This window comes from Artemia franciscana, chromosome 1 (genome assembly GCF_032884065.1).
Source record: "Artemia franciscana chromosome 1, ASM3288406v1, whole genome shotgun sequence".
Lineage (NCBI taxonomy): Eukaryota > Metazoa > Arthropoda > Branchiopoda > Anostraca > Artemiidae > Artemia > Artemia franciscana.
In genome coordinates, this window is record NC_088863.1 from 68402840 (window position 1) to 68418488 (window position 15649).

Below are 15649 nucleotides of genomic sequence, written 5' to 3' on the forward strand. Positions count from 1 at the left end.
TTTTGAATAAGATACCATTTACACCTTTAGCAGATCTGAAAAGCTTACACACCGTGGACTTGGCACATAATAAAATTCATGAAACATTTGATGTCTTTTATCAGGGTCAACTTTCATTGGACACTATCATACTGGATCACAACAACATTCAGAAGCTAATTGGATTCTCCTTTCAAAATTTTGGAAACCTTAATAAAACTTCTTTAGAAAGTAATCCAATTAATTATATAGATGACGATGCATTTAAAGAAGCTAAAATTAGGGAAATTTCCCTCAAAGACTGCTATATTAGCCAACTTGCTCCAAGAGCTTTTAGAGGACTTGAAACATCCCTTCAAAAGCTGGATCTTGGTTTTAACAATTTAACCGTTTTACCCGATAACCTCTTTGATAATTTTGACTACTTGAAGAGTCTCAGCTTCAACGATAACGAACTTTCTTTTAATCCGGAAGAATCCTTCAATGGATTTAGATACACATTGCAAAGTCTGAATCTAGTCGGACACAAAATGGGAAACGTCAATATTAAGGTAATAGATTCATTTTATACAATTTTCTTACAGTAGTTCTCCTCCCCCTAGAAAATAAAATGTAAACCATTTTTGGTTTGAAACTTATCACATTTTAGCTCAAAGAGAGACGAATCAATTACAAGCTCCAGAAGAAAATATTTTAAACAATATCAATTTTAGACTACATTTATAAATTATTGATAGAATAATTTAAAAAACTATAATAATGTTAAATTACAAACATAAACTAGAATGACATTATACTGTTTTGTAAACTTTTATGCTTACAATTTCTAGTTTTACCTACCTGAGCATTAAAATGCTATACTTCTACTTGGAATCCTTTCCATTTGCTCCTGTAGCTTCATGTCAAATTATTCTGTTATTAGTATCTCTGTCAGTCACTTTCAGAAGGGTATACTATCTTTACAAGTGGGCAGTAATTGTGTATGTATGTATTTATGTAAATATTTTTTCTCGAAAACGGCTCTATATTTTTAGGGAAGATTGGCATCCTTTGATATTCTGGCCTAAATAACGAGCTAGTTAGGTCAAAAGTTTGAGAAAATTTGTTACAAGGCCTTAATTTTAAAAGAAATTATTTATGTGAGTGGCTTCATTTGTATATATCAGTATTACAAAGACATTGTCATACTTGTCAAACTTATGTGAAAGAATTGAAGATTTTCATGAATGGAGAAATTTACATGAAATTGCTTAAAAAGCAGAAGACTGGTAATTGCAAAAATATTTGTATATATTTTGACAAAGAATAACCGAAATTCAAAGACCTTAAAAAAGAAAACCAGACGTTTGAAACTTAGTAGAAATTGTTGTTAAAAATCGGAATTGCTTCAATAATCAAATATCTTTGAAAAGATATAGTATGAAAAGACATTAAATTGCGTAAAGAGCAAAAAACTGGTAATTGCAAAAATATTTGTATGTATTTTAACAAGGAATACAAAAATTCAAAGACCTTAAAAAAAGAAACCAAAAGTTTGAAGTTTAGTAGACAATCGGCGTTAGAAATCGGACTCGCGTCAATGATAAAATATATTTGAGGAGAAATCAGTATGAAAAGGCAAATAAATAGGAAAAACGTATCATTCGAGCTATGCTCTCAGCCTTGAGTTACCTAATATTTTGTATATATTGGTGATATTAAAAGAACCTTGAAGAGGCAGACCCCCAAAAAAGAAAATTTAGACGTGTTATAAATGATAATTCGTAGGAAGAAAAAGAAAGTTTCGTCCCACCTCCTGAACAATTAACAAATCTACAACCTGAACCATCATCCGGTGACAGCAAGTGACTGCGGGAATCAAAACGTGTCAAAATTAAAAATGATAGTGATGAGAGTTAAAATGATGATTCTTCGGAACCATCTAAACTGTCAAACGTGACAAGGCAAAGAGAACAGCCCGAACATATTGAATTTACAACGGGTGAAAATCAACAACCTGGACCGTCATGTCCTTTGATGATGTTGTTGACATGCTGTTGTTGACAATAACATGTTGACATTAACAAGTGAGACAAGACCCAGAAAACAATATTTACAAGTGTTATAAATGATAATTTGTTGGAAGAAAATTTTTTTGTCCCACCACCTGAAGAATCAAAAAATCTACAACCTGGACCGTCATGTCAAGCCAGATCAATAAAAGCAGCTAAAGGAAAGGGTGTTGACCAATTGTCTGAAGCAACGAAAATCAAAAGTGAAGAAGAAAGAAAAATGGGGTTAGAAGAAAAGTGATCAAAACGTGCCAAAATTGAAAATGATAGCTATGGCAATTGGGTTTTAGATTTTGACATGTATAAGGTCATCAATACTTACCATGACTTGGTTAAATAAATAAGGTTTTGGCGATATGTCTTTCATAATGAAAAAAGAAAAGCTGGGGCAAAAGTCGACGTTCCACATTCTATAAAAGCTCCAAGTGAGGAAATAACTATAAATAACAAAGGAAGTTAGCCTGATACTACATCAGCCTCTGTTAAAAAAAAACAAAGCTGCGGCGTTATGCTTTTCATAATGACAAAAGACAAGCCAAGGCAAATGTTAAAGGTCCAATAAAAAAAAAAGTCATTTTACAAAGGCGCTAATTCTAATTTTAGGTCATTTAAAATATTCAAGGGGTTTATTGATGAAAATGAAGCACGAATAAATATGATTAGAAAACTAATGAAAGTGAGAATTGTAACAGCTAAAGAAAAGGGCATGGAACTAACGACAGCGAGAATCATATTGAATTAAAAATGACATGTTCAACAATGGTATGTGGCTGGAAACTGCAAACGACGTATTTGTTATTTATACTGTCTTAAGAAATTAAACGAGATGATGTATGATTCTAAGCTGCTAAAGCAAAAGGGGTGGAAAAACACTTTCTGAGGTAAAGATGATCAAAAATGGATAGTGAAATCTGGGGTTGGAAAACAAAGAGGAACGAAATCTAAATAGCTCAGGAGTTAAAGACAGAAATTGTATTTTTCACAGGGTGACTGTATTGAATCTGTGGTGACGTCCTAACATCAAAAAACTAGCTTCTAATCTTCTTACTACAGTGAGAAGACAAGCGACAATGAGAATCATTTATAGAAGTCTGTCCGGTGACGAGTGCCTGGACCCGGCGGTGAAGCCACTGGGCTTCCGGTACTATACATTTATGATTCATACCTTGCTCTTTTCCATCATAAAATGCGCAGCTAAAATTCGCAATTCTCCTTCTTCATCATTAGCCCTACTACCAAAACCGTTTACTTCGTCTTTCCCATCCGAAGCAAAAAAAAATATATTTCACCTAATGTCACATTTCCTAGCCCTGGGATGATTAATTTCTGAACCTCCACAGAAGTTCAGTTTATAATATCTGAATTCGGTAGTCCATGCGACAGCTGTTTTTTAACGTTGTAACGTTCAAAGTCGCAATGTTCCCACTATTGAATCATTAAAGTATTATGACCTAAAATAAAAGTAATGGGTCTCACTAGTGCGGGTCAGGAAAAAAAATGATAAACAGGAAGGAGGAATTGGATTCACGCCAGAATTATTTAATTCAATTAAAATTGCTAATTTCCCACCTTATGACTATGATCCAAAGCCATTTTAAGGGGGTTCAGGTTATTTACATGTTAATACGGGCCGTTTTCATCCTTCATTAGGCTGCAACTAGCGATACAACGACAGTTATTAGGAAAAAGCAGGAAACAAAGTTTTAATGGTATCTATGACGTCATGCGAAATCGTGGTTGCAGTGGTAGCTGCAACCTAGCAACAGACGAACATGTCCCATAGAAACAATAAGAAAACAGCCTGAAACCTCTAAAAAGGGTGTCAAACCGAAACACAAAGTAGCCTACACCATTCGAATCACCTTGATAGAAAACCTTCTGCAGGACCCTGTACCCTATACACTTTACAGTCCCTTGGCTTGAATAACAAGGACAATCCATTGGCTGGAAAAGCAAGTACAGTCGCTGTAATTTGGCAAATTGTATATGGTTAGCATCTCTGTTTTTATTTCCCTTTTTCTTCTCCGCAGCTAGCTGGATACTGGAACATCATAGAGAGCTGTTAAATGGTTTATACTAAAATAAATTTCTACACATAGTCACATTTTTAATTAAAAAAAAAATAACATTTGAATAAACATATTTTTTTTTACAAAAACTGCGTTTTCATACACAAGATGATGGTATGCTTAAAAGGGTTTGGTTTGAGAGGCAACGTAGTTCGTCCTTTACTAGGACGAACTACAAAAATTTAAAGTAAAATTTACTTTTTTTTTACAAAAACTGCGTTTTCATACACAAGATGATGGTATGCTTAAAAGGGTTTGGTTTGAGAGGCAACGTAGTTCGTCCTTTACTAGTTCCTGCTAAGTAAAAAGCATTTGACTTTTGGCCTCTTTCTCGTTAATCAAGGGTTTTGTAATAAATTACAAACTCTAGCCTGTAGTAACTGAAATATTTTAATAAAATGCAATTTTTGACAATAACTAATATGCTAATGAATGATAAAAGATTTGAATTGTGCTATTTGTGCAATAAGAAACTGACACAAGAAAAAGTAACATAGTGTGTGTATTGTGGAATTTACTGATGTAATATTTGTAGCATATAATAATGTATGATATGCATCATCGATCCAGAAGCTTGCTTCATGATTACCTGTGGTACGTCTTTTACTCTTCCAACTAAGAAAAGCCATAGGTTTTTTCCTGTGTTTTGTTATGTAAAATGAAATATTAGGAAAGAACCATATAGTCCTATGCAAGAGCGTGTTGGTGAATATGAAGTTGCTCCAAATCTTTCAGAAATTATTCTAGGGATAATATTTGAAAATAGCAAACAATAGATATCATCAACAATTGCTGCTACAAGGATTTTGAGTTGGGAAAAAAATCCTCCGAGTGATACTTTTATTCAAGTCGGAATTGTCTCAAAACGTGTTGATTTCCTACAAAAGGAAACAAGCCGTAGCTTTATTTTGAAGCTGGTTGGGCTTTAACAAAGTTTAGTTTTAAACATAATTTTTTTCTTAGTATGGCTTCTGGGACCGTTTTTTAGATGATGTTCTCAGGTACAGCATTTTAGCGACTCTATTGGAACTGACTAATGAGACCACTTTTATTTCATGTATAGTATATAAAGCTTATAAAGATTATAAAATTTCATAATATATAAGGTTTCTTCAGTTTTTGTGCTTAAGAATCCAAATATTGGATTTTATTTTAAAAGTTGGACAGAAGTTGAATATTGAGCCAAAGTTTTTGATGCAGTAGTTTTGTAAAATGAATTTCTGATAGTAGTCTTGCTAGCAAAATTTTTGGTGGATGAAGAAAGGTATTATTTTTCATATGATTGATAATTTGAATTGGTTTTATTCTTCTAAAGGGACAAAATCACGCTAGAGACAACTTTGGATAAATACGTTGCTTAATGCACACTTTTATTAAATGAATCTCTCTTTTATTTTATTTTGTTGTTATTATTTGTTGTTTCGCAATGGATTGAACGTTATTTATTAAAATTTCTTCAATTAAAACAAAACTCGATTTTTATTCCTGTTTTTTGTTTTGTTCATTTTGTTTTACGAGCCTCCCAAATACACTTGTAATTTAGTATATTGTCGTTTTTCATTCCTGATTCATGCTTATTTTTACTGTTTTTTTTATTTTCGATTTTTTTACACTTTTACAAGTAATTTATCACTTTGAATTAAGCAATCTTTCTGCCCTCCAAATGAAAGTTTGAGTTCCAAAAGTAATATCTGGTAAAAAATTCATCGCTCGTATGCCCTCCAACAAATTTGTATTTTTTTTTATTTTCAAATTTGGCCATATTTTTGAATGTTTTCTTTTGTTTGTGTGCCCGACATGAGTTACCATAATATGCTGACTAATCATAGTCAGATATTCAATTATGTTTCCAGTCCTTGCCAGGATTTAGCTGTCCAAGCAATAATTCCGCCCATCTCAAAATGGGGTCAGTTGACTATGAAACAAATTAGGGACCTATCAAGATGTTCCTTGTTGAGACGCCTTGATGATAAAAATTATTTGTCAGATCAAATTGCTAACCGCTTGATAAATGGAGGTCACTTCATCACCATCCGGGCCACTCCCCTTGCTATCATGGCTAGATCTATGTACCTCTCTAGCAGGGATGAATTTCAAAGACAACGCGCTAGCGTTTCCTATAGTAAAGGGTTCATAAAGCTTCGATTTATTTTTTATTTTTTTTTTTGCAATATATATTTTTTTTGCATATATATTTGGAGAGGGTTTTTTCTACTAGAAATTGAAAATTATGATACCCTTTTTAAGAGCCAAAAGTGGGGGGGGGGTATCGAGTCCCCTTCTCAAGCTCCTTTTCTTCAAACGTGCCTGATCCAAATTTTAGATAGCAATTTAGTTCAAGTCAAAAGGTGAAGTAACTTTCCTGCGGGTCCGACATAGCCCCTGACAAGCCCCAGGCCAAAGAACTGTAAGTCATACAAGATGGCGATTTCTTACGTATAAGGTTTTTGATCTAGAAAAGAGGGCGTGTCTGATCCCGGGTCTCCAAAAAGGCTTAGGTCATTAAGATGAAAATTTAAGGAAATGATAAGAGGCATTCTAGGTGTCAAAAGAGTGTATCAGAAATATATATGGAGCGACTAAGGGTGTTGAGTTGAAAATTACATAATATGCTGACTAATCATAGTCAGATATTCAATTTGTTTCCAGTCTTTGCTAGGATTTAGCTGTTCAAGCAATAATTCCGCCCATCTCAAAATGGGGTCAGTTGACTATGAAACAAATTAGGGACCTATCAAGATGTTCCTTGCTGAGACGCCTTGATGATAAAAATTATTTGTCAGATCAAGTTGCTAACAGCTTGATAAATGGAGGTCACTTCATCGCCATCCCAGCCACTCCCCTTGCTATTATGGCTAGATCTATGTCCTCTCTAGCAGGGGTGAATTTCAGAGACAACGCACTAGCATTTCCTATAGTAAAGGGTCATAAGGCTTCGATTTATTTTTTTTTCCAAAGCTACTTAGTATCGAAAGTGCGTTCATATATATTTGGAGAAGGTTCATTCTACTAGAAATTGAAAATTCTGATACCCTTTTAAGAGCCAAAAAAGGGGGGGGGGGTAACCAGTCCCCTTCTCGAGCCCTTTTTCTTCAAACGTGTCTGATCAAAATATTTAGATAGAAATTTAGTTCAACTCAAAAGGTGAAGTAACTTTCCCTCTGGGGCTGACATAGTCCCTGACAAGCCCTCGGGCTAAAGGACTGTAAGTCATGCAAGTTGGCAATTTTTTACACGTAAGGTTTCTGATTTGGAAAAGAGGGCGTGTTTAATCCCGGGTCTCGAAAAAGGCTTAGGTCCTTACGATGAAACTTTAAGGAAATGATAAGAGGGACGTCGAACAAAGTCAAAACACTCTATGTACATTCTAGTTGTCAAAAGGGTGCATCAGAAATATCTAGGGAGCGACTAAGGGTGTTGAGTTGGAAATTACAGGGTATGTTAAGGAGGCCTTTAAAGAGTGATTGGAAGGCAAGTAGACCACTTCTGCTGCCCATTTAGATGTCCCCTTCTCTTAACACTGATAAAAATCTTAAAAAAGCCCATTTTGTTCAAAATAGTTAAAAGACTTAACAATAATGCATCCAGGGATGCCATGCCATCCACACAGTCCCGGGGAAAGTTCGTAAATTACACTATTTTTCCATTGTTTATATGCAAGATTTATCAGTGGGAAAGCAGAAATGTTTGATTTGGTGATATATCTGAAAAAAATAGTAGGATTAAGAAAAAAGTTTGGGGAATGTTGAGTGCTATATGGCGCTAAATCAGAGGCCCTATGTTCATCCAGTTTATCAAACAGGTGTATCCGCAATATCTTAAAAATAGCCTAGTGCATTAAGTTTAAAATTTCTTCACATCTTTACCAACTCTTTCAGAGGTTTCCCGTATCCTTTTTAGCTAGATTTTTAACTAGCTGTGTCTTTGGTAGAAAACGTTTCTTTTTGAATAGTTACTTCAAAGCTGATTTGTTTTTGCTACTATTAGCTTTGCTTCTCTCTAAAACCATAGATTTTTAAATGTTACAAAAAATACTATTTACAGGAGTTAAATCATATGAGAAACCTCCGTTCAATAGGACTAAGCACCCTTCCAGATGAAAATTTGTCAAAAGAAGATTTTGAAGGTTTTGGACCTGCTCTTGATTCTCTTTACTTGCCAAGGAATAAGATCAAGTCAATCCAAGCAAATGCTTTCCAGTATATTCCAGGTATTTAGCTTCAAATGTTACGCTAATTCTGAAATAATCAGACATAAAAAGTCAAATGCAAGCATTCGCGCACTAGTGAATTTGTTTCGATATTCTGTAACATGAAGTACCTTATTTAGGAATTTTGAAATATTAGAAATGCTCGGATGTGCAGCAGCCATTCCAGGAATTGTAAAACACTATCATGAACAGGGGGGGAATTTAAATATCAACACATTTAAATAGTTGCTGAGCACTCACATAGTGGTTCAATTAAAGTTGAATTCCTTTTCCTACCACAAATTGGTTAAAAGATATTTTGGGCATTAGCAGACAATAGTTTGCTTCAATAAAAATAATTAAATCAAATTCATAGCAAATACCTTCAAGTGAAAATAGATAAATAAAAAACTACTTGTAGTTTATTGCTGTTGTTTAAATAGCTTATAGTTGAAAGTTTGCAGACCGTTTACAGCTGTTTTCTGGAAGTAAAAGATTCTAGGAAATTCACTTTTCAATAAAAATATGTCCATCAAAAGACGCTATGCAATAGATGCTGAGGCAATTGGTGATTTTCATTATTAACAGCCCTTAGCCTGGGGGCTCTTGGGGTCAAATCATCCATAGAGGTAAGTTTGCTGGATCTTCCAACCATTTTGAAAAGATTCACTCTCTCAGAATTTTCACGTCTTGGGAATTAGAAAATTCAATTCACAAAAATGAAGAAAGGAGGGGGGGGGGGAATGTATGCTATCTTTCAAAATCTAGAAAAGTCATTTTTTCAATGAAAGTTCCAAAGAGCGTATTTTTTTAATCTAGGGGGCAATTTAACCCTTCCTACTACCACCCAAGTGACATCACTGTTTTGGCTTGGGGACAGCTCCCTCCAAAGTGTTTACAGCATTTTCATGCATAATGGCAATGGCTAAAAAGAAAAAAAATATTTAAGTAGTTGGCACTTTGGACGCTTATTGTTATTTATTTAAGCAAGAGTAGGCCTGCTGCACTGACTATAAACATTGTTCTACAGAAGTTAAACTTTGATCTAAGACTCTGGTTTGAAAGAGTGGCTTGAAAAGTGAAATTAGCAGAAACTATTTCTTCTCTTTCCTTAGCCCTTCGCTCTTTATGCAAAGGTTTGGCTTTTTGTCCCTATTGTTTTTAAGAACAAATTCTCAAGCACAAGGGAAATTGAAATAGGATAAAAAGTTTTTTTTACTATGCTTCAAGAATGGATGGGATGAAAAATAGATTGTGCCCTTGCGGTAAACAGTAAAGTTGTTATATCAAATATCCTGAAGCCATTCCGTAAATATATAACTGCAATAGCATATTAAACTTTTTTGTAGGACTTGCTGATGATGTTAGAATACCGCCATAAGACTTCAAAGGAAGGGATGGGCTAAGAAAGTCAAAGTCACTCATACACACATAGGGTACTTTCTCTTTATTAAAAGTTTTAATGTTGCGCCTTATTTTCATTTGAAAAAAATTAACTTGTTTTCTGGTAGTTTGAAATATCAAAGGACTGTGTTTCAGGGACTATTACATTCTACTTTTGGTTGACGGGTTCATCTATTTATTTACCTTTTTGCTTTCAGGATTAAAAACCTTGGATCTTTCTGAAAACAACATAGCAACAATCGACAATGAAGCATTTAGAGATGTTGGTACCTCTCTTCGAACATTATATCTGACCAACGGACTGTCATCCACTAAATTGGTCAGGGATGGATTCCAAGCTCTTGTTAACTTACAGAAGCTGGATATGAGTAATAATAGAATAGTGTCGATTCCACAAGATTTTTTTCATTCTATGAGAGACTTGGAAGACTTAAGACTTCACGACAACAAATTGGGTGCCTTGAAAGGTCAAACATTCAGTCCAAACATGACACCAAATCTTAAATTTCTGACGCTTAGTTTCAACGAAATAAAACTCATCGAAAGTCAAGCATTTTCTGATCTTCAGAAACTGAAGAAACTTTTCCTGGACGATAATCAAATAGTTCGAATTGGCCGAAATTCGTTCCAGAATCTTGATAACCTTGAAGTGTTAAACTTAGAGGGTAATAAAGTTGATTTTATTGCTCATGAAGCTTTCCAGAACCTACCCAAGCTTGAAGAATTGAATCTTGCTTACAACGAGCTTAAAAACTTTGACATTGATATCCTTGATCAAGTGGGGACTTTGGCTACCTTGAACATCGATTTAAGTCACAATAGTATTGTAAACTTGACAACAAATGGAAGCTCGTGGAGTTCGAATTCAAATGTGAAAATACTAGATTTTAGTCAGAATAATATATCCTTCATCGCCGACAGCTATTTTGATCCAATTCGCAGCTCTCTTACGCACTTGATCTTCTCGAACAATCAACTTAAAAATATATCGGATAGCATACTTAGGAATATGCCTCACCTTGTATGGTTAGACCTGTCAAAAAACAGAATCTCCAACATTTCTCCAGATAGTTTTGCCAATACAAAAAAATTACAATATATTGATATCTCAAATAACAACCTTGAAGATATAGCATCGGATATATTTGCAAACCATCCTTTTTTGAGAGTAATCAATCTCTCTGGAAACAAAATTCAAGTGATTCCAGAAAACCTGCTAAAAGATACAGTCATTGAATTTTTTGATGGCAGCAGAAATCAGTTGATCAAATTTCCTGACCAAACTCTGAGTAAAGTTGCACAGACACTACTGCACTTGGACCTATCAAACAACGACATAAGATCTCTTTCACCTAGCATGGTAAGTGATACCTTCTTGAGTATAAATTGCCTTCATTAAAAATAAACTAAGACTTCTAACTATATGCAAATTATTTAAGTCATATAGTTTTATATCCTAAAAAAACATCCCATCTAATGCGTTTTAATAGCTTAAAATTCTCTGTCGAAACATTTGCAAAGTTGCAGTCAAAGTTCTATTACATCTACCTATATAATTGCCTCTGTACATAATTCTCATTCAATTACTAATCTGTGGTTGAGAAATGATCTTTGAAATTGTTTAACCGACCCATATATTAGGCATACTGACGTTATGTCATGTTCATACAACGTTATACTAGGTTTCACTAACATAATGACAAATCCTGCAGTTTGCTGAGTTTTCCTTATTGTTTCTCATAGTGGCAGCATTGGGCTGAGGCTAGGAAAGATTTTCGGTCTCATAGGGAAAGGGGGGGGGGCTTAAAAGACTCCAAATTTTGCCTTGGTTATAAAAATGAGGCATGTTTTTATTATATAAGCCTAACAAAAGTTTATACGTTGCAGTTATTCTTCTTTAAAAAGGCGAAATGTACTGTTAGCTGCTTATTGCAATGATACAAGTCTGTATTACTTTAAATACAGTATTTTTATGAATAGCAAAAGACGGTTTAACAAGATGTGTTATTTCTATTCAAGTTATAAAAACACTTAGGACTGTATAGCAGAGGTAACTGGGCTAAAAGAAATGAACCCCGATCTACAAAAACACTTTCAAACCACCGTTCAGAGTCTGGAAGAATGTTATTAAAAATTGTCAATTGAAAAATCTTCCGAAGAAACGACTAGTTGAATCCCTGTAAATCTATCCAAAAAGGTTATGGGAAATCTTCAAGGTGTTGGTAAGGATAAGCAGGAAAGATATAAGAATATACAAGAAGAAAAAAAGATTTAGGCAAAAAAAATTATATACACTTTACAGCAGAAGTACGTTTTACTTCACATAATTAGTAACTGTCGATAACTCTAGGAAAAATTTACGTACAGGAAACCCATTTTCATATAGAGACCAAAGTCCAAGAGGAGCCTAATATGCAAAAAATGTGTTTTGGATGTAGCCATCCTCTACCTTATAAACACAAACAGCCAATTTTCCTTTCTCCTCACCGGCTTTAAACATGCATTTCTAGATCATTCGAAGACCGCAATGCAGAAGGAAAAAAAGAAAAAGAAAATGGTAAATGATGGTTCTCCTGAGAACGGGGGCTAATCAAGGGCCAAAAGTTGTTTGTTTTTTTTGGAGAAGAAAAAATAATTTAGACAAAAAATTATATACACTTCACAGCAGAAGGCTAAAAATTTGAAAGTACACATATCCGAAATAAGCAGCCCCTAACATGCACTAAAAATTCATTTTGGAAGATTAACCTCCCCAAAAAAGGTGTTGTAAACTATAACCGTCTTAAAGTTGCAGTTTTTAAGTCCTTAAAACAAGGTAGTATCAATGCGAGAGCAAAAAAATAAAAAGAAACTTTGTTTCTCTGAAAATTGAATCTTGAATAAGGATGAAATAAATTTCATTAGATATGCTCCGTGATCCCCCCAAATTATCCTTGATCAGTTTGAAAATTAGTGTGGAAAATCTCTTGGCCAAGACGAAACTAGTAAAGAAAACAAAATAGTATGAGGGAACTAATTAGTTTTTTCATTTAAAAAAGATCTTGTTTAAAAGGGAAATCTCTAAGAGTCAATAAGGATAGGAATAAAAGATATGAGATATATAAGAAGAAAACAGTATTTAGAAAAAAAGGAATGAAGTACACTTAACACAGATGTACATTTTATATTAGTTTATACAATTGGTAACTGTCGGTAATTCTTGGAAAAACTATTTCATAGGAAACCCATTCTTTTGTATAGACACGAAGTCCATGAGAAGCGTAAGATGCGAAAAGTTTGTTTTTGAATGTTTTTTTTTTTCAGTAGTTGTTAACACATTCCAAAATAGAGCCAACGCAAGGACATGATGCATAGCAAAAACTTTGCACAAACGGACAAAAATACACTTGCTGAAACAGGCTTTACAATGGACTAGCATTTCAAATGCTTTTTTAGGTTTCTCACTAGATATACTAAATTAGTAATAACAACTACTAAGGGCCTTTCCAATCTTCATTCTTTAATAGTATTATTTCAGGCCCAGGGACGTCATATGAGGATGGCGAAAGACCGTGCTTTCAAATTGGAGTCAAAAGCATTCCTTTTGTTTATTTGTTGTTCTTACCCAGACAATTGAGTTTGTTGCCTTGTGGGGGGTAAGCAGCCCTTCTCCTCTCCAAAAACATAGGGACGGAGCAATGGCCAAATTTTTTATCTTCTGGGCAGCTCAAAACTTCTTTCCTTAGTTCACAGGTTCAGAAGATCGGAGCACAGAAGGAAAGATAGAAACAAGAGAAATTGAAGTTTTTTTAAATTTAAAAAAAAATAAAAAAGAAACTCATTAAAGTTTCCATCAATGTTAAATTACCTTAAACTCGAGCTGCTGTGATTCGAATCATCATCGAGATAAAATTGAACCCGTACCTGATTCTCTTAGATGAATCTTAACTACTTGAAAAAAGAAGAGACGATGAAGTAGGTACATGAGACGAAATTTTATTAAAATTGAACTAAAATAATTTAAATAGACAAAAACTTGAAACTTATCTTGATTATATGGCATAGTGTTGCCAAAAACCGATGCTACTATTTGCTTTACCTTTGATAGGCTTAAAAGCTACCCCAAATTTATAGTCAGATGGCATTAAAAAACTCTAGTAGAAAATTACAACACATCGAATTATTTTGAATCAATATCCAAACTTGACCAAAATGTATATTACAGTCAAAACCCTAATTATAGGGAAAAAAAGTATTTTTTCAATATTCGTAAAATTTATGTTTAATATAAACAAGTCAATCAAAAAGAAAACCGAAATTAAGTTTCTTTTAACTTTTTTCACAAGATTAATCTAAAAACAAACTTTGGCAATAAAAAACGAACAGAAACTAATAAAAAAAAAGATTTCTTGAAAAAATTGTTTCAAAAGAAAATTAAATAGCCTTGTAAAACTTAATATTAGCAGAAATTCGTCAAATAATAATTCAAACTCAAAACGACCAGAAATTGCAATCAAATGAAATCCAAAACGGACAGAAATTAAAATAAATGATTATATCAAATATAAAAATAAGATATACTGATATTGATGAATAGATAAATATTAAAACTAGTAAAAATTAAATTGAATATTCAAGTCCAACTTCAAACAAACAACAAGAGCTAAGAGCTCATATGGCACTTGTGACGAGGTCGGAAGAGCCAAGAGCCAGGAGCTCATATGTTATAAGTTCTAGCAAAACTCTAAGAATCAATAAATTGCTTTAAAAGGAAAATAAGAGGCCTAATGCCGGTCGAGATTTAAAATAAGAGCTCTGAGTCAAGAGGTCCTTCTAAATATCAAAATTCATTAAGATCCGATCACCCTCTCGTAAATTAAAAATCCCTCAATTTTTCTAGTTTTCCCTCTCCCTTCAGCCACCCAGATGGTCGAATAGGGCAAAAAGATTTTATCAAGTCAATTTGTGCAGCTCCCTGACACGCCTATCAGTTTTAATCGTCCTAGTACGTCCAGCAGCACCAAACTCGCCAAAGCACAGAACCCCACCACCAAACTCCACCAAAGAGAGGGGATCCAGTCCGGTTATGTCAACCACGTATCTACGACATTTATGAACGTTTTCCAATATTTCCGGTTCCCCCCTCCAACTCCCCCCAATGTCAAAATATCTGGTTGGGATTTGAAATAAAAGCTCTGAGATACGAGTTCCTTCTAAATATCAAATTTCATTAAGATCCGGTCACCCATTCTTAAGTTAAAAATGCCTCATTTTTTCTATTTTTCGGAATCCCCCCCTCCCAACTCCCCTAAAGAGAGAGGATCCGTTCTGGTTATGTCAATCACGTATCTAGGACTTGTGCATATTTTTCCCACCAAGTTTCATCCCGATCCCTCAACTCCAAGCGTTTCCCGAGATTTTAGGCTCTTCCCCTCAATTCCCCCCCCCCCCAATGTCACCGGATCCAGTCGGGATTTAAAATAAGAACTTTGAGACACAATATTCTTCTAAACTTCAAATTTCATTAAGATCCGATCGCTCCTTTGTAAGTTAAAAATACCTCATTTTTTCTAATTTTCATAATTACACCCACCCCCAACTCCCCCAAACAGACCAGATCTGTTCCGGTTATGTCAATCATATATCTAGGACTTCTGCTTATTTTTCCCACCAAGTTTTATCCCGATCCATCCATTCTAAGTGTATTCCGAGATTTTAGGTCCCCCCCCCAACTCCCGCCAATGTCACTGGATCTGGTCGGGATTTAAAATAAGAGCTCTGAGACACGATATCCTTCCAAATATCAAATTTCATTAAGATTCCATCACCCGTTTTTAAGTTAAAAATACTTCATTTTTTAAATTTTTTCCGAATTAACCGACCCTCCACTCCCTCCCAGATGGTCAAATTGCAAAAACGACTATTTCTAATTTAATCTGGTTCGGTCCCTGATACGCCTGCCAAATTTCATTGTCCTA

The 15649-nt window shown here is 34.3% G+C and overlaps 1 protein-coding gene across 1 annotated transcript in view; it reads left to right on the forward strand.

Moving 5' to 3' along the window:
- The window catches only part of LOC136033263 (chaoptin-like), a 167918-nt gene that overhangs the window by 14598 nt on the left and 137671 nt on the right, over window positions 1-15649 (forward strand). Inside the window, exons 4-6 of the mRNA XM_065714019.1 lie at window positions 1-530; window positions 8144-8309; window positions 9890-11052. The exon at window positions 1-530 is cut by the window's left edge and continues 228 nt beyond it. Of these exons, the coding sequence (XP_065570091.1) occupies window positions 1-530; window positions 8144-8309; window positions 9890-11052 (1859 nt within the window). The remainder of the gene's footprint in view (window positions 531-8143; window positions 8310-9889; window positions 11053-15649) is intronic.